The sequence below is a fragment of the Terrapene carolina genome, unplaced genomic scaffold (assembly GCF_002925995.2).
Source record: "Terrapene carolina triunguis isolate 2854851 unplaced genomic scaffold, T_m_triunguis-2.0 Scaffold31, whole genome shotgun sequence".
In the NCBI taxonomy this organism is placed as follows: Eukaryota; Metazoa; Chordata; order Testudines; family Emydidae; genus Terrapene; species Terrapene triunguis.
In genome coordinates this window covers 5,079,377-5,096,523 of record NW_020664382.1, presented here as the reverse complement: position 1 = coordinate 5,096,523, position 17,147 = coordinate 5,079,377, and the positions used below count along the sequence as shown (strand labels likewise).

General features: G+C 49.4%; 2 protein-coding genes across 3 annotated transcripts in view; one reads left to right on the top strand and one right to left on the bottom strand.

The window, feature by feature from the left end:
- Window positions 1-399: 399 nt before the first annotated feature.
- On the bottom strand, window positions 400-7,622 carry LOC112114736 (phosphatidylinositol N-acetylglucosaminyltransferase subunit P). Of its 2 annotated transcripts, none has more exons than XM_024211606.3 (5): window positions 7,580-7,622; window positions 5,742-5,842; window positions 2,724-2,796; window positions 1,836-1,954; window positions 400-584 (listed from the first exon to the last, which is right to left on the bottom strand). In XM_024211606.3, the coding sequence occupies exons 2-5, from the start codon at window positions 5,821-5,823 to the stop codon at window positions 454-456; spliced, it is 405 nt and encodes a 134-aa protein (XP_024067374.2). In that variant the 5' UTR covers window positions 5,824-5,842; window positions 7,580-7,622; the 3' UTR covers window positions 400-453. The 2 variants fall into 2 exon arrangements, with proteins under 2 accessions (XP_024067374.2, XP_024067373.2); XM_024211605.3 differs by lacking the exon at window positions 7,580-7,622 and adding an exon at window positions 7,350-7,564.
- Window positions 7,623-13,932: 6,310 nt separating this feature from the next.
- Window positions 13,933-17,147, top strand: part of LOC112114737 (E3 ubiquitin-protein ligase TTC3) — a 142,970-nt gene continuing 139,755 nt past the window's right edge. The window contains exon 1 of the mRNA XM_029911572.1: window positions 13,933-14,007. Coding sequence (XP_029767432.1) covers window positions 13,939-14,007 — 69 coding nt within the window. The 5' untranslated portion in view covers window positions 13,933-13,938. The remainder of the gene's footprint in view (window positions 14,008-17,147) is intronic.

Sequence of the window (17,147 nt, the reverse complement as noted above, 5' to 3'; positions counted from 1 at the left end):
GAAGTATTTTGTCGTTTAATACTGTAGGTCTCTCTACATTAAGAAATAAAACCATTTCAACAATCAATTTGTTTAATAATAAATAATAATACGTAGCTCTTAAATAACACTTATCAGTAGATCTCAAAGCACTTTATAAAGGTCAGTATCATATACATAGTACAGATGGGGAAACCAAAGCAGAGTGGTGAAGTGACTTGCTCAAGGTCACCCAGCAGACTAGTAGCAGAGCTGGGAACAGAGCCCATATCTTCTGAGTCCCGGTTCAGTACTCTATGCCACACAAGGTGAACCAGTGCGGACCACAGCTTAATTTAGATACAAATTCATCTATTCCAGTTGTTGAAAGAGTTAGATTTCTTAGCACTGACAAGCCTTTGACTTTTCTTACATTGTGTTTCTAAAAATTATTGTAGTACTGTAGTGTCTTATTCTAACAGGGTCTGGTTCCAATTAATTTCTGTTACAAATGCCTTTGTCAGCAAGGAAAAACATTTGGTTTACTTCACTAATGGGAATATCCCTCAATGCAGGGATTGCTTCTTCTTGAGATTTCTTCTGCTGCTGATTTTTTGCAAAGTTATCTGTAGGAAATATGACAAAAGACATTTCACTATTCCATGATTTAAAAATGATGGTATAAACTGAAATGCTTTGTTTTCCTGCTAGAAGTGTTGCTAGACTCCTACACTTCATCAACATAAAAGCATACTGCTCTGATTTTACATCACATCCAGCTACAACCTAAATCCTATGCAACGTTTAACAGAGTGAAATTCGAGAAACATCCCACTTTTAGTAAACCAGAATGATGCTGTAAATGTCTGAAAAGCGAATACATTTAGTTGGTACTGTCAGTTTATCTACAGTAGATGTTAACATTCTGCTCCCTCTAGCAAAGCAAGTTCCATAGTGCTGATTCAAGAAAGACTTGGGGCTAAATTCTGCCTGTGGATGTGTGCTGCTGACCCTTTTCGTTCTTGACCTCAGCAGCTTTCTATCAAGTCATCAGTCTAGTCACCATCTTTACTGCAGAGTCTACACTTGGCTCTTTCCACTTCAAAGAACAGTTCAGTGGAAGCAAGTGAAAATAAGTCAATGAAGCATGCCTTAAATATTAATTTTGTTGGTTTTCATTAGAAGTGAATGGACATGGCCAAATGGTGCTGTCAATTGGGACAATTTAGCTTTAGCATGGCCTCAGATTCTAATGATCTGGGTAATTTTTGAATTCTCCTATGTTCTTGCTCAGGAAAAGCAGTTATCAGCAAATAAAAGAAATACCATCTTGAGAAAGATGGGAAAATATTGAGGAAGCCACCTATATTTCAAGTATTCAGAACTGGATCAGTGGGCAGAAATAAAATCCATGGGAAAGAGTAGCAAATGCTAGACTGTAATGGTTGTCCTAAAGAAGATACATTTGGAAAAAAATAAAACAGTCAAAACTTGTAGTTATAACATTGTATTGAAATGAAGTTTGAACAAAATATATAATTGTTTGTAACAGTCCTGCAATCATAGAATATCAGGGTTGGAAGGGACCTCAGGAGGTCATCTAGTCCAACCCCCTGCTCAAAGCAGGACCAATCCCCAGACAGATTTTTGCCCCAGATCCCTGAATGGCCCCCTCAAGAATTGAACTCACAACCTCCTTGGGTTTAGCAGGACAATGCTCAAACCACTGAGCTATAATACACCAATACATTAAACATAGGTGCAAATTCAAGGTTTTGAATTTGGTTTAGTTTAGTAATACCAGCAAGTATGTTTACAGTGATTGTCAATAACTTTTGTAGAAGGCTTAAGAACTATACAAGAAAATTATCAACTACCTGTAATGGTGTGCATGGAGTTGAGTGGAGCAGTACTCATCATGTTAATACCAAAGAGTAATATATAGCCAATTCCTAAAGTAACTAGAAGGTATACAGGCAAAGCAACTGCCCAGTACCTGCAGAATAAAATATTTATTTTTAAATGACATTTCGCAAAAGAAAGTCTTTAGTAAAAAATTATTTCCAGCTCTAAATCAAGCAAGACAGTACAGAAGTAGAAACAAGTACACCTCTACCTCAATATAACGCTGTCCTCGGGAGCCAAAAAAATCTTACCTCGTTATAGGTGAAACCGCATTATATCAAACTTGCTTTGATCCACCGGAGTGCGCAGCCCCCACCCCCACAGCGCTGCTTTACCGTGTTATATCCGAATTCGTGTTATATCGGGTCGCGTTATATCAGGGTAGAGGTGTATGAATATAAAGTGGATAGAAAAAATAGTTATAGCTAAGACCACCACACTAAAAACAGAAGACCCTGAAAATGCAGTTCATTAACTAAGGACCCATTGTGACCAGTATGGCATAATAGCCAAATAAATGTATTAGACAGTTTTTTTGGCAATTTAATTTAATAAAATTTACCATGATATTTCAGAAAAAAAACTTAATTAAACCAAGCTGCCAAATTACTTTAAGAACATAACAGACAGGTGTACTGCACTTCATTTTAGCTTGCTGATAATTTTTCAGAGTAAACTGTTGTTTGTGAAACATTACTTTACATAAATACTGTAGCTGTTTGTGAGGAGAAACATATTAAATCTTCTTTTTCAAGTTGGATTAAATGTAAAATATTTTAAATGTAAAAGGACACTGGCACAATTTTTCTGGGTATGTGTTTGTTCTTCCACATGTTTAACAGTGAATGAATTTAACCTACTTTTGAGGCCAGTATGTTAGTCCTAGTGAGAATAACCAAGATTCAGGAACATACGCCCATACAAGGTATAACACTGTGCAAAAAGAGTAAAAGTTAATATTTTGATCATAATTGTACAGTTTACATTGTTTTAAGAGACAAATTAATTCTAGATCTAGTTAGCACCGTCATTACAGAGGAGACAAACAAATTATAAAAATTTTCTCTATGGATTCCAAAAAGCATCTAAATAGGTCTACTGAAATACTGCAGAGAATGCTACCGTGAACACAAACTATGCCATAGGGATGCAAACTTTATAACTGATGGTACTTTAATTCTCTTCTTCATATTTGTTTTCTAATTCCAGAATAAAATAGACAAGAATTCCTTGCATCATTTGTCAATTTTTAAAAAAGGTTAAAAATTTAATTTAAAATTAATTTTAAACATTTGTATTTTAAAAACATTGGTCCAAGGTATTTCTCTAGGTCTTCAGAAATATGTACAAATGACTATGTATGTAGAACTATATGACAGCACTAAACCACAAAGGGTCTAATTCTGCAGTCAAAACTAGCAATGATGTTAATGCAGGGGCAGGCAAACTTTTTGGCCTGAGGGCCGCATCGGGTTTTGGAAATTGTATGGAGGGCCAGTTAGGGGAGGGGGGCGTGGCCCAGCCCCCACCCCCTATCCACTCCCCCTTTTGGCCCCGTGATGGCCCCCCCGGACTCCTGGCCCATCCAACGCCCCCCGTTCCCTGACCCCCCCCGGAATCCCCGCCCTGACTGCCCTGCGCCACCCCATCCAACCCCTCCTCTCCTTCCTGACTGCGCCCCAGGGACCCCTGCCCCATCCAACCACCCCTTCTCCCTGTCCTCTGACTGCCCCCCCCGCCCCATCCAACCCCCCCCGACTGCCCCCCCGACCCTTGCCCCCATTCAACCCGTTCCCCACCCTCTGACTGCCCCGACCCCTATCCACACCCCCACCCCCTGACCACCACCCCGAACTCCCCTGCCCTCTATCCATCCCCCTCTCCCCCTGCTCCCTTACCGCACTGCTTGGAGCACCGGTGGCTGGTGGTGCTGCAGCTGCGCCACCCGGCTCAGCACAGAGCCAGCCATGCACCGCACAGCACAGAGCACCGGGTCAGGCTGCGCTGCCCCAGGAGCTCATCGCCCTGCCGCCAAGAGCATTGCACTGGCGGTACAGTGAGCTGAGGCTGCAGGGGAGTGGGAATAGCGGGGGAGAGGCCGGGGGCCAGGAGCTCAGGGGCCCCACGGGCTGGATGTGGCCCGCAGGCCGTAGTTTGCCCACCTTTGTGTTAATGGGTAATTTGACTACACAAGGATAGCAGGATTTAGCCATTAAACACCCCACCCCCAACAAAACCAATTAACTCCCAAAATGAGACATCTGTGGAGTACCAAATATTATTTTAATAGAATTCCACACATCTTGAATGAGATTTTCTTTTTTAAATACTTCAGTTCTTTACTACAGTATGCCACTTAAGGGGCTATCACAATAGAAACGATAAAATGTAAAGACCCAAAATATGGATTAGGATAGCATTGTACTAGGTACTGTACAAACAAAGACACAATGACAGCTCTTGCCCCAGAGAGCTCAAAAACTAGAATTCTGGCAAGTGAGTAAACATATAAATGGGGAATTGGTGGGGAAGGATAAAGTAACAGAGTCACTAGTCCTAACTGTCACAAAACTGAAACAAGAGTTACAACAACCTAGTACTGGAAGAAATGTTTTTAAAAATGCATATTTTACTGAAAATATATTTAGAATGGGAGTAAATTTGAGATTACTGATTTCAATGCCAATGAAGCAAGTATTAATTCAAAAATATTTCTCTTAAGAGGAACAGTAAGGTCAGTTTTGGCTCAAAAGTTAAGGTTTTACAACCTCTTAGAACAACAGAACAGTTACTAGCAAGAGGATACAGAAGATGGAATCCCAGAGTAGAGTCTCGGGAACACCCTTGGAGTGGAGCCCTCCTTAGCTCCATCCTTGCTGAGCTGCTTGAAATGGGAAGGGTTCTGGGATTCTTACAGCCAGGTGCTTTTCTGTCCCTGAAATATCTGGTGCTCCATTTTTCATCTCTGTCTTTGATATGCTAAATCTGAAGTCCCTAAACTATCCTCTAACTGTTGGAAGAGAAGGAGCATACCTTCTCTATTTAGTTTTCCCCACCCAAAAGCCTTACACTTGCTGCAAGGGAGTATGGGCTCTTTACTCCACTTCTTATCAAGTGAGTATCTCCAGCACCTTGCTCTGTTGTGGCTCATCATTGCTGAAAGCAGCAGCACAGTGAAACTGATGTGATTTTCATCAGCCTTTATCCTTTGAGTATCAGTCCCCATTTTCAGAATTTGTGTTTTGCATCTTTGACTTCTACACAGGTCACAAAGTGCCAACTGTGTACACATGATATGCTGTACACTCAGCCTACTAGAAAGATTTTCAATTAACTCCCTGAAATATAGCTGTTCCCTCAGCACACTCAGCTATGTGGCCACCAGCAGCAGTATCAGGGAGAACAAAATCCAAAAGAATAATACAAGGGAGAACTGACAAGACTTGGATTACCCCATAAAGTTGCAAAATTAACAACAGTTCAGAGAAACAAGCTTGGGAGGTAATAACTTTTATTGGACCAACTTCTGTTGGTGAGAGAGACAAGCTTCTGAGCTTGGTGAGAGAAAAGCATTAGAGCCCGGTGTAAACTCAAAAGCTTGTCTCTCTCACCAACAGAAGTTGGTCCAATAAAAGATATTACCTCACCCACTTTGTCTCTCTAATATCCTGGGCCCAACACAGCTACAACACTGCAAATAATAGTTCAGTCCTTCTTTACAACTAATATCATTTTTATTACTTGAGAAGTATTAACACAGAGTTAATCTTTTTTAAAACTGCTACATCTTACTAGAGGCACTATTGTACAGTATTCATTTCTGCCTCTTAATACAGCAAATACATGTAGCACTTTACTCAGAAAGCAAACATACTTACTAAAGCCAAACTGGGAGCCTAAGAAAAGAACAAACCCATATATTGCTCTTTCAGGCAATGGGGCTGGAGAGTTTTCAACCATGTTAGTCTCTTCTTTTTAACTGAGAGAAAGAAATTAATTACAAGAAGCTATTAGCTACACATCACCTTAGGATAGTGTTGCCAATTTTCTAATTGCACAAAACAGAACATTGCCCCGCCCCTTCTCCGAGGCTCCTCCCACGCTCACTCCATTCCCTCTCCCCCACCCTCACTCATTTTCACCAGGCTGGGACAGGGGGTTGGGGTGCAGGCTCCGGCTGGAGGTGTGGGCTCTGGGGTGGGGCTGGGTATGAGGGATTTGGGGTCAAGGAGGGGGTTCTGACCTGGTGCAGAGGGTTGGGGTGAGGAAGGGGGTGAGGGGCAGCGCTTATCTCAGGTGGCTCCCGCAAGCAAGCATATCCGGCTCCTAGGTGCAGGGGTGGCCACAGGGGTTCTGTGCGCTGCCCGCAGCTGCCGCCCCCACAGCTCCCGTTGGCCATGGTTCCTGGCTAATTGGAGCTGCAGAGCCGGCGCTCGGGGCAGGGCTAGCACGCGGAGCCCCCGTGGCTGCCCCTGCACATAGGAGCCACACGCCGGCCACTTCCGGAAGCCGTGCTGAATCAGGGAGCCTGACTTAGTCCCGCTGCACTGCCAACCGGATTTTTAGCAGCTCATCAGCAATGCTGACCGGAGCCACCAGGGTTCCTTTACGACCGTTCCGGTTGAAAACCGAATGCCTGGCAACTCTACAATAGGGATTTTGTATAGGTTTCGAAGATGCTGAGAAACCCGTGAATATGCTATTCCTCTCACTTTCATCTTCGATGTGGCTGTGGGGAATGGGAATCAAGTAGTGTGGTTCCTGGTGCAATGTGGGTAGACCCATACTACTAGTGCTACCTGTTGCCACGGCTCCTAGCAGGGGAACCTGCAGTCTAACTGGATTAGTAATTGCTGCCATAGACAAGACGACAGGGCTTGAAAGAAGCAGTATTTCCTGCTCATCTCAGCACCAAGCACGTTGTTGGGCAGAGGCTGCCCCTGCCGGGGCGAAGACCCGTGCGGAACCCGGTTTTCCTTGCAGCGGAGTTGGGCACCCAAAAGACGCCTCACTCCACTCCGGGGCAGCGCGGGCAAAGTACGGCCCGTGGGTGCCAACCCCCGGCACCTTTCGGACCAGCCACGACCCTCCTCGCCATCAATGCGGAGACGGGCTGTGAACTAGGTAGGCCCTCGAGTAAATCCAGCGACACCGGGACCTTCGTCCCATCCCCTGCCCCGGGGCGCTTCGCCGCGGCCAGCGCCAAGACCCCGGTGCCTCCCGCGGGGGGGCGGGGAAGCGGGCAGCAGCGGCGCTGCAGAGGGCCGGGAGCCACATTCGCCCCCACGCCGCGGCGCGGGCGCCGGAGGCTCTCGGTGTCCTGGAGGCTGCAAGGTCCTCAGGACTTGGGCGTCTCCTCCCACCCCCGTGAAAACTGCCGCCCGCGCCGCGCTCAGTGCGGCCATTTGACACCCCGGGGGGAAGCAGCAGCACCGGGCCGGGGCGGCGCCTCCGGTTCTCCCGCTCTGCCCATCCCCCTCTCTCACCTCCCCCCGGCCTGCTCCGCGTGCGGCCCGGGACTCCCCAGGCCAGTGAGCGAGCGAGAGAAAGGAATGGGGAGGAGCGCCCAGCCCAGCCGTCCAGGACACATCCAGAGCGCAACGCAACTTCTTTCTGCGCGCATGCGTGGTGAAACGACAGACACGCGTGAGCGGCGAAGTTGTCGCCTGCGCATGACGTTACAAGAAGCCGTCGGACCCGCTTTCCCGGTCTCTACCAGCAAGCGTAAGGCGCCATCGACGTGTGTCTCTTCCTCTCGCTCAGGAAACGCAAGGTCCCGAGGAGCCCGTTCCCCTTTCTAAAATCCCTGACGTCAGAAGGCAGGCAGCCAATAGAAGGTCTGGGAGGAAGGGGGGCGGGGAAGTGGCTGTTTAGCCTGAGGTTCCGCTCGTTGGCCGTGGCGCCGGGCTGTGCGGCTGAGCAGGAAGCGGGCGGTATCGCTGCTCTCGGGGCTCGCCCGGCCTGGTGAGTGAGGGAGCGTTGTAAGGGGTGCGCTTGGGGTGTCGGTTGAACGATCGTTTCTGGGCTCGCGCTGCCTCCGCCTCCTCTCCACGTGGCGGGGGGGGGGGGGGGGGGTTGGCCCCGGGAACCCCGGTGCCCCCGGGGGGGGGGGGGGGTCACGGGGCGCCCTCGGCTCCCCCGCCGCGTGGTGCTGTCTGCCAGGGGTGCCCCAGTGAGGAGGGAACAGGAGCCCGCAGTCCCCATCCGCCCGGGCTCCGGCGAGTCCCGCTCGCGCCCCTGGCACACCCCAGAGCCCCTGCGGCGGGGCCAGGCCGCGTCCGGTCGCGGGGAGAGGCTGCCCGGGCTCTGGGTCGCTGCTGGGTTGGCCCGAGGAGCTTCCGGCGCCCCCGTTCGCGAAAACTTGGGCGAAGTGAACTAAGTGTCACGCGAGGCGGCGTCCAGCCCCCCGCGAACAGGGGCCCGGGCCCCGGCCTTCGCCCGCCCTCCGAGCCCCGGGCTTCACCAGCCTCCGCGCTTCAGGGGCGGGCGGGCGGGCGAGCGAGCGAGCGCCCGTCCCTGTGGTGACTGACCGCCGTGAAGAACTGGCGTTGTCTGCACTAACGTGTACCTGTGTCATGTGAAATGGGGTTGACGGGTTAGTTCTGTAAGTGTTACGATCAGCCCTAGTTAGCTTTGGGTCACAAGAGCCGAGACATGACTGCAGACTGCTTTAATTGCCCCGTACTGAAATAGACAATGCCTGGGATCTACTGTATGATAAAGACTACAGGTAAGCGCCCCTGCGGGGAAACACCCAAATCCGTCTGGACCAGGTTGCCAAGTCAGACAAAGGAACTTGGGAATCCTGAACACAAGGAGTCTCTGGAATGGATAAAATTGAACCAGGGAGCTGAGGTGAGAGACTTGCGGACTGGAGAGCTCAGCCTATCAGGAAGGCAGCAGTTACAGGGGGCAACCTGTCTCACCCTGGCCAAGCTTGGGGTACTGGGCTTAAGCAGAACTTCCATAAACAGGCAAGGGTGGGCTGGGTTTAGGTAGGAAATATATGTATAGGCTTTTTTATTTAAAACCCTATTCTCTCTCCTTGTTATGTTTCTGTCAATGAATAATTTACTCGTTTTTGAAGAACGTGTCCTGCATTTCATATTAGCCGCAAGCTCCCAAAGAGGAGTCTAGTTAAACCCAGTTGCACAAGCTGAGCTATACATGACTGGTAAATGAGGGATGTTGTAGCCTGTCTAAAGTGATCCTGTCTAAAGTAGTGTGAATTGTGGGGTTCTGCTCTGGGAGAAGTGCAGGTAGAGGCTTGCTACTTGGAAGAAGTGCCCATGGAGAGACTGAGGCCTTGGCTACACTTGCAGATGTACAGCACTGTGAGTTAAACCTGACTTCATGCAGCTGAGTAGGGAAAGCGCTGCAGTCTGTCCACACTGACAGCTGCCCAGCGCACTGTCGTGGCCACATTTGCGGCAATTGCAGCGCTATTGGGAGCGGTGCATTATGGGCAGCTATCCCACAGAGCACCTTTTCCCATTCTGGCGCCGTGAATTGTGGGAAGGGGGCGTGGGTGCGGGGGATTCTGGGTCCTGTCCCAACGCCCCGTGATGCATCGCTTCGCATCCCAGAAATCCCTTTGTTTCCGTCCACCTTTGGCGCCATCTTTCAACGGTTTCTGTGCAGCGCGATCTGTCTGCGGGAAATGGAGCCCGAACTGCTGAGGCGTATGCTGATGAGTCTCGTCAGCACGTCACGTTTGGGTGTCGAACTATTCCTTAAGATCCAAAGTGAGAGTGAGGGTGAGGAGTCCGACGATGCTATCGCGCTGCGTAACACGTACGACACGAAATTGGTTGTGGCATTCACGGACATGCTCAGCACCGGGGAATGCCGTTTTTGGGCTCGGGAAATAAGCACCGAGTGGTGGGATCACATCGTCATGGAAGTCTGGAATGACGAGCAGTGGCTGCAGAACTTTCGGATGAGAAAAGCCACTTTCATGGGACTGTGTGAGGAGCTTGCCCCCACCCAGCGGCGCAAGGACACGAGATTGAGAGCTGCCCTGCCAGTGGAGAAGCGGGTGGCTATTGCAATCTGGAAGCTGGCAACTCCAGACAGCTACCGGTCGGTCGCAAACCAGTTTGGAGTGGGAAAGTTGACCGCTGGAATCGTGTTGATGCAAGTTTGCAAGGCCATTAATCGCATCCTACTCAGAAGAACAGTGACTCTGGGTAACGTGCAAGAAATAGTGGATGGCTTTGCACAAATGGGGTTCCCTAACTGTGGAGGGGCGATAGATGGGATGCACATTCCTATTCTGGCACCACCCCACCTAGGATCCGAGTACGTTAATCGGCAGGGGTATTTCTCTATGGTTCTCCAGGCGCTTGTGGATCACCGTGGGCGTTTCATTGACATTAACACAGGCTGGCCCGGAAAGGTGCATGACGCACGCATCTTTCGGAACACTTGGCTGTTCAGGAAGATGCAGGCTGGGACTTTTTTCCCAGAGCGGAAGATCACGGTAGGGGAAGTTGAAATGCCCATTGTGATCCTTGGAGATCCTGCTTACCCGTTAATGCCGTGGCTCATGAAACCCTACACAGGGAGCCTTGACAGCATCAAGGAACGGTTCAACTACAGGCTGAGCCGGTGCTGAATGACTGTGGAGTGTGCCTTTGGCCGTTTAAAGGGCCGCTGGCGATCTCTGTATGGGAAGCTGGACTTGGCTGAAAACAGCATCCCCGCGGTTGTATCTGCGTGCTGTGCCCTCCATAATATTTGTGAAGGGAAGGGTGAAAGCTTCACTCAGGCATGGACCTCTGAGGTTCAACATCTGGAGGCTGAATTTGCACAGCCAGAGAGCAGGGCTATTACAGTGGCCCAGTGCGGGGCTGCAAGGATTAGGGATGCCTTGAGGGAGCAATTTGAGGCTGAAAACCAGCAGTGATATCTGGTGTCCTGCACGGGAGTGAAGTGCAGTAATTCCAATCTTTAGGAATCAGTTTCAGCAAAGCAGACAAGCAGACTTGCAGTGCCTGTTTATTTCCTGGGCTAAGGAGTCTTTTACTTTATGCAATAATAAAGAATGTTTTCAAAGCCAAACAATCCATTTATTGAAAAGAAAAAAAAATTATTTATTGAAAAGAAACAAGGCGGTGGAGTGGGGAACAGTACAATCACAGATTCGCGTATGTCCTGTCTGGTGTGCTGTGCAGTGAGTGCTGCACTTCAGGACAGCTATACTGCATGGTGATGGGGGTTGAGTGGTTTTCAGGGCTGGGTGGTGAAGATACTGGTGTTGGAGGCAGTGGGTGGCGTGAAGAACACGGAAGTTGGGGAAAGTGGGTTGGAGGTGACAGTGGGGCACAACGGAAAGAGTTTTGGGACAAGGGCTGTAGGGGGGGTGGCATTTGCGTTTGCGGTACTGCTCCTCTTTCTGCATGGCTACCAGCTCCTGGATAGCATCTGCTTGGCGCTCCAGGATGCTTATGAGCCTATCAGTGCTTTGCTGCCGGTGCGCTGCGTTTTCCTGCCGGATCCTGCTTTCTCTCTCCCTCCAGTCCTTTGCTTTCTCATTCTCTTTAATAGATTGCCGCATCACTTCTTGCAGCATGTCTTCTTTGCTTTTTCGCGGTCTCTTCCTGAGTCTTTGAAGTCTCTGAGCAGGCGATAAGAGGGACGGCTGAAGTCTCAAGGTTGATGCAGCTGTATAGGCAAAATGAAACATTTAACAGAGGCAGCATTGTTTATACCAGACAGAGTAATGATTCCCCCCGCACTTAAGGAGTAGAAAACACACAGGGTCTACACATTAGCATAATTTTCCCGTCCGAAACAGAGCACACGCATCCCACGGGAGCCTCAAAATGGTGAGTAAGGGGGACTGATTGTTTTAAGCCTGCACTGTCCTCTGGGTTTCTGTGCCTTGGGGAGAGCCAACAGCTTCAGGGGGCACCTACACTGAACACTGTCCCAACATTTTCCACAGGAGTTCGTCCTGGACGATATCTCGCTGCTGAGGGTGACCTGGGAAGCAAGGGAGGGTCTTCTACTGCAATGCAGCTTCCGCCCTGGCCCATATGCAGCTTGCCTGGGTGCAGCAATGGTCCCCGCGGCACAGTGGCGCGGACACGTTAGCCTGGCTGGGACAAGGATCACGGTGGCTTTCCCGATAAACCTGCGCAAGTGCATTGCACACGATCTGGATGAGACATTCGAGGAGATTACCGAGGCTGATTACCGCGATGTGATAAACCACATCAATGCACTATTCCGCATCTAGGCATGCATGCCTAACCCTCCTCTCCCAAAGAGCTCGCGCCGAAAAAATTCCTCCCCCCCTCCCCCAAAAACCCGCTTACCGGGAACCTACTTTTCTGTTTGTCCTCCACCAAGTACCGGCCGCTGCGACCGGCTACCTTCCTCCTGGCTCGAGAAGAGCTCCTGGCTGCATGGCTCCAGGGATTCCGGGGTGTCTCCATCTGGCCCACCACCATCACTCCCGTTTTCCTCCTCCCCCCACCCCACACCGGCTCTGAAGTGTCCATGGTGGTGCTCGGAGTGGAGGTGGGGTTAACCCCAAGTATCGCATCCAGCTCTTTGTAGAATCGGCAGGTCGCGGGGGGAGCACCCGAGCAGCCGTTTGTGTCGCGGGCTTTGCGGTAGGCACTGCGCAGCTCCTTCACTTTAATCCTGCACTGCAGGGCGTCCTGGTCATGGCCCCTTTCCATCATGTCCTTTGATACCTTCCCGAAGGTATCGTAATTCCTACGGCTGGAGCGCAGCTGGGACTGTACAGCTTCCTCCCCCCAAACACTGATGAGGTCCAGCAACTCGCCATTGCTCCATGCTGGGGCTCGCTTGGCGCGTGGAGGCCTGGTCACCTGGAAAGATTCGCTGATAGCACTCCACACCACGCCGGGCTGAGCAAACAGGAAGGGGATTTTTTAAATTCCCGGAGAATGTAAAGGGTCGGTCACATGGCTGGTTACCTGAGGCCAGGGCAGTAGAGTTTGAACTGATGACCAGAGTGGCTAGAACAGGCATTGTGGGATACTGCCGAATAATTCTGGAGGCCATTCACAGCGCATTGGGCGGCCACACTGGCACCGCAGCGCTGCAGCGGCAGCGCAATACTCGCTATTCCTCTTGGAGAGGTGGAGTACATGCAGCGCTGCAACCACGGAGATACAGCGCTGCAAATGCCTTGCCAGTGTGCACGGTGAGTGAGTTACAGCGCTGGGGGAGCCTTTACAGCGCTGTAACTCGCAAGTGTAGCCAAGGCCTGAGAGAGTGATCACAGGACAGTTTGCTCTTGATCCAAACCAAAAGCTTTTTATGAATTTGTGTTCGTGTTCATAGTTGTCTGTGATCAGTGAAGAAAGCACAGGCTGTAAAACGCAAATTACAAAGAAAGTGTTTTGGGTCAGTTTTGGCATGGAGAGACAAATTTCTATGAAGTTGACTGTTCTCTGTGGTCCAATGCGAAAAACTTTCCCGAGTCATGAAGCCTACAAAAAATCTTGACAACAAGCTGCTGGTGTGCTGAGTCCACATATGATCATGCTGACCAATATTGTCCCTTGGTTTCCTGTGTTTTTCCCCCATCGGTCTATCCATCTCTTGTCTCTAGTTTTATACTACTCTTTGGCGCAGGGGTTGTGTTTGTTCTGTGTTTGTACAGTCCTGGTCTGTGATTGGGACTCCTCAAATAATAACACTGGTTATCTGGATTTAGGATATCTCCATTAATTTATTATTTTATCTCCTAGAACTGGAAGGGATCTTGAAAGGTCATTGAGTCCAGCCACCTGCCTTCAGTAGCAGGACCAAGTACTGATTTTGCCTCAGATCCCTAAGTGGCCCCCTCAAGGATTGAACTCACAACTCTGGGTTTAGCAGGCCAATGCTCAAACCACTGAGCTATCCCTCCCCCCTCACTTCTATACAATCCTGAGTGGAAAGCTAAAATTCACAGCTGAATGGATCGTTTCCCCTCACATTAGGTTATAACTTAATTTTGCAGACATTCTAAGCATTCTCAGAGGAATATACAAATTGAGGGTTTTTTTTCTAATGCATTTCTGGCTTTATTTCTCCCCAGGGACATGCACTATGGAAGTAACTACATTGGAATCAGACTTCAGTGGAATCACTTTTTATGGTAAACAATGCTGTGAATTGGTAAGTAACTATTAATATGTAAGGGATTGGCAGGATGCCTAATGGAGGTTCTTATTTAGGTGATCTGCACACTGATTTTGTATGTGAATAGCTGTCAGGGTGTAGGTTGGTTTTTTTTTTTTTTTAATATATCACTTAAATCATTATACTGGTATGGTACCTAATCAGAACACAGTTATACTTATATGAAGATGATCTATACCAGTATAGATTATTCCCCTTCCACTTTGGGAATAAGCTATATGAGTGTATCTGGCCCTCAGAAGGAGTCAGGGGCTTGGCTTACCTCTGACAGGCTGCACTAGGGTGGATGAGGCAACTCAGGTTCATCTGGCTTACTGAGTAATTGGAAGGCATTTAATTAGGCAGTGAAGCACCTGGGCGTGATAAAGAAAGCAATTCCCAGAGGGGATGGGAATCCAATGAAGGAAACCCAGGGAGAATGTTCTTCAGTGGGAGAGTTTCTGGAAGGAAGGACTATGAATGATTAGGCTCAGAGAAACCTGGCTCCCGTGAAAGACTTCAACAGGCAGAAGCCCTGGAAAAGAGAAATTAGATGTTGTCCTGAGGAAAGGTCTTTGCAGTTTGGCCTTGATCCAGGAGAAGAGACCCTCCCCCAGTTAGTAAGAAGAGGCCCTGGACTCTAGAAAAGGGTTCCAGGTCATGAAGGCCTTACTAGTAAGGGACGTGGGACATAACTAGGTTGACAGACTAATGCTGGCTCAGCCCTTGCACCTACCTACTAGAGATGCTGAAGTGGAGACTTGTTTGTGTGGTATTCCACCTTTGGGGTTGAATAAACTAGGCCCCTGAAGGGGTGATGTTGAATATATGCATCTCATTGGACTTCATAAAACCTTCACTCAGGGAAACTGAGGCAGAGACACAATGGTGGGGCTGCACTGGGCTGCCAGGGGATACTCTAGGATGAGGGCCCTTGTTATGGTATGGTACTAGAAGTGGGGTATGAGGCCCCCTCCCATCATGTAGGAATGATAACACGGAGCGATGCTTACACTCATCTTGAGTGAAAAATATCGTATATTCTGGATCTGCAGAAGGAGCAGCAGTGACAACTCAAGGAGCACTTGTCACAGGCTTGGCGGGGAGCCCAGCAGTCCATGTAGTCTGTCACAGACGCTGAAGGGAAAGAAGTCAGATGGTCCTGCTAAGGGGGTGCAAGTACTGTGGGCAAGAGGGGGCATGCAAGTTGGGTTTGCCCCTGGAGTAACAAGGGAGATTACTGGCTGATGCAGAGTACTGTGGCGCACCCAGAAAGGGCTGGGTCACAAAGGATGTCTAGTCTCAGAAGCAAGAGACCCTGATGTCTCTTAAAGAGACTGACACAAAACAGTTTGTGGCCAAGAAGAGTGATTGTCCTAGGGTTAATGTGCTTGAAATGTGGCGAACTGGGGCATGTAAAGAGACATTGCCTGGCAAGAACTTTGAACTGTAAACAGAGGGGACCTCCCAATGGGGATGCATTAAGTTGTGTAACAGGAAACTCACAGTATAGAAGCCAGGGCTAGAGCTTGACCAGAGGGTTCACCCTCCCCCCACTCTGATTTATCGGGGATACACTGATTTTTCTTGTAGCCACAGGGCAGAAGAACATCAGAAGTTTGAAGGGCTTGATGGTCCCAGCACTTGCCGGGAAAGGAAGAAAGGGCCCCAGGCTGAGGAAGCTTGGGGGCAAGATCAGCCTAGGTCCCAAAGTTCCCAGAGTCCCAGGGAGCATGTGGGGCAAGAATGCAAATGAGATGGTGAAGCAGTTATCCAGTTTGCAGATGCAAATGTAGGTTTTCCTGGGAAAATTATTTGAGCAAGGGAAGCAAGCCGATCAACTATCTGACATGTAGGTTGGGCTAGTAGCAAGTAGTGAGGGAAATTATTTAGTCAGGTCTTGGATTAAAGTGTTTGAAAGGGAATGGAGCCTTACTCAGGAGAAACTTTGTGTTAGCACTCAAGAAGCCCAACAGGTAAGAGTGCAATGCCAACATTTAGATGGGCAGACAATGTTTAAAATACTGAAAGCTTTGAAAGACAGTAAACCTGAATAAGATGTCAAAGACCAGATGCTGCCTGACCAGGAGAGACTGTTCACAGCGGTGGCCAATACGCAAGGCCAAGAAATCCTGACTTTTTTTTTAGGCTCAGAGATGGGGTAGCTTAAGTCAAGAGTCCAAGAGACAGGATGACTGATCAGGAAAGCAAATATTTACTCAAGGCTGAAAGCAGATGCAAAGGAGTCTGAGTACAGGTCTCTTCTTGCTGCTTTAGAGGTGAGAGTCAGGGCCGGTGCTACCATTAAGGCGAACTAGGCGGTTGCCTAGGGCGCCAAGATTTGGGGGTGCCAAAAAGCAGTGCCCCCAATTTTTTTTTACAGTGTTCCTCCCCGAGCGCATGGTCGCCGCTCCACTTCTCCCGCCTCCCAGGCTTGCAGCGCCAATCAGCCGTTTGGCGCCGCAAGCCTGGGAGGAGAATTAGAGCGAGGGTGGTGTGCTCGGGGAGGAGGCGGAGCAGAGGTGAGCTGGGGTGGGGAGCTGCCGCACGGCTCCCCGGGGTGGGGAGCTGCTGCAGGGGGGGGGGGGGGGGGGGGGGGGGGGCCGGGGGGGGGGGGGGTGGGGCGCAAGGTGGAAATTTTGCCTAGGGCGCGAAACTTCCTTGCACCGGCCCTGGTGAGAGTAGTGCATGTGAAAAGCTGTGCAGTTCAAAGTCTAAGAATAATAGAATCATAGAAGATTAGGATTGGAAGAGACCTCGGGTGGTCATCTAGTCCAATCCCCTGCTCAAAGTAGGACCAACCCCAACTAAATCATCCCAGCCAGGGCTTTGTCAAGCTGGGCCTTAAAAACGTCTAAGGATGGAGATTCCACTGCCTCCCTAGGTAACCCATTCCAGTGCTTCACCACCCTGGTAGTGAAATAGTTTTTCCTAATATCCAACCTAGACCTCCCCCCCTGCAACTTGAGACCATTTGTCCTTGTTTTGTCATCTGCCACCACTGAGAACAGCCTAGCTTCATCCTCTTTGGAACCCCCCTTCAGGTAGTTGAAGACTGCTATCAAATCCCCCCTCATTCTTCTCTTCTGTGGACTAAAGAACCCCAGTTCCCTCAGCCTCTCCTCATAAGTAATGTG

Coding starts and splice junctions, on each gene's coding strand:
- LOC112114736 (XM_024211606.3), bottom strand. CDS start 5,823: ATGGTTGAAAACTCTCCAGCCCCATTGCCTGAAAGAGCAATATATGGG. Junction 2,797..5,741: donor AGGCTCCCAGTTTGGCTTTA/GTAAGTATGTTT, acceptor CTTTTTGCACAG/TGTTATACCTTGTATGGGCG. Junction 585..1,835: donor CTCCATGCACACCATTACAG/GTAGTTGATAAT, acceptor TATTTCCTACAG/ATAACTTTGCAAAAAATCAG.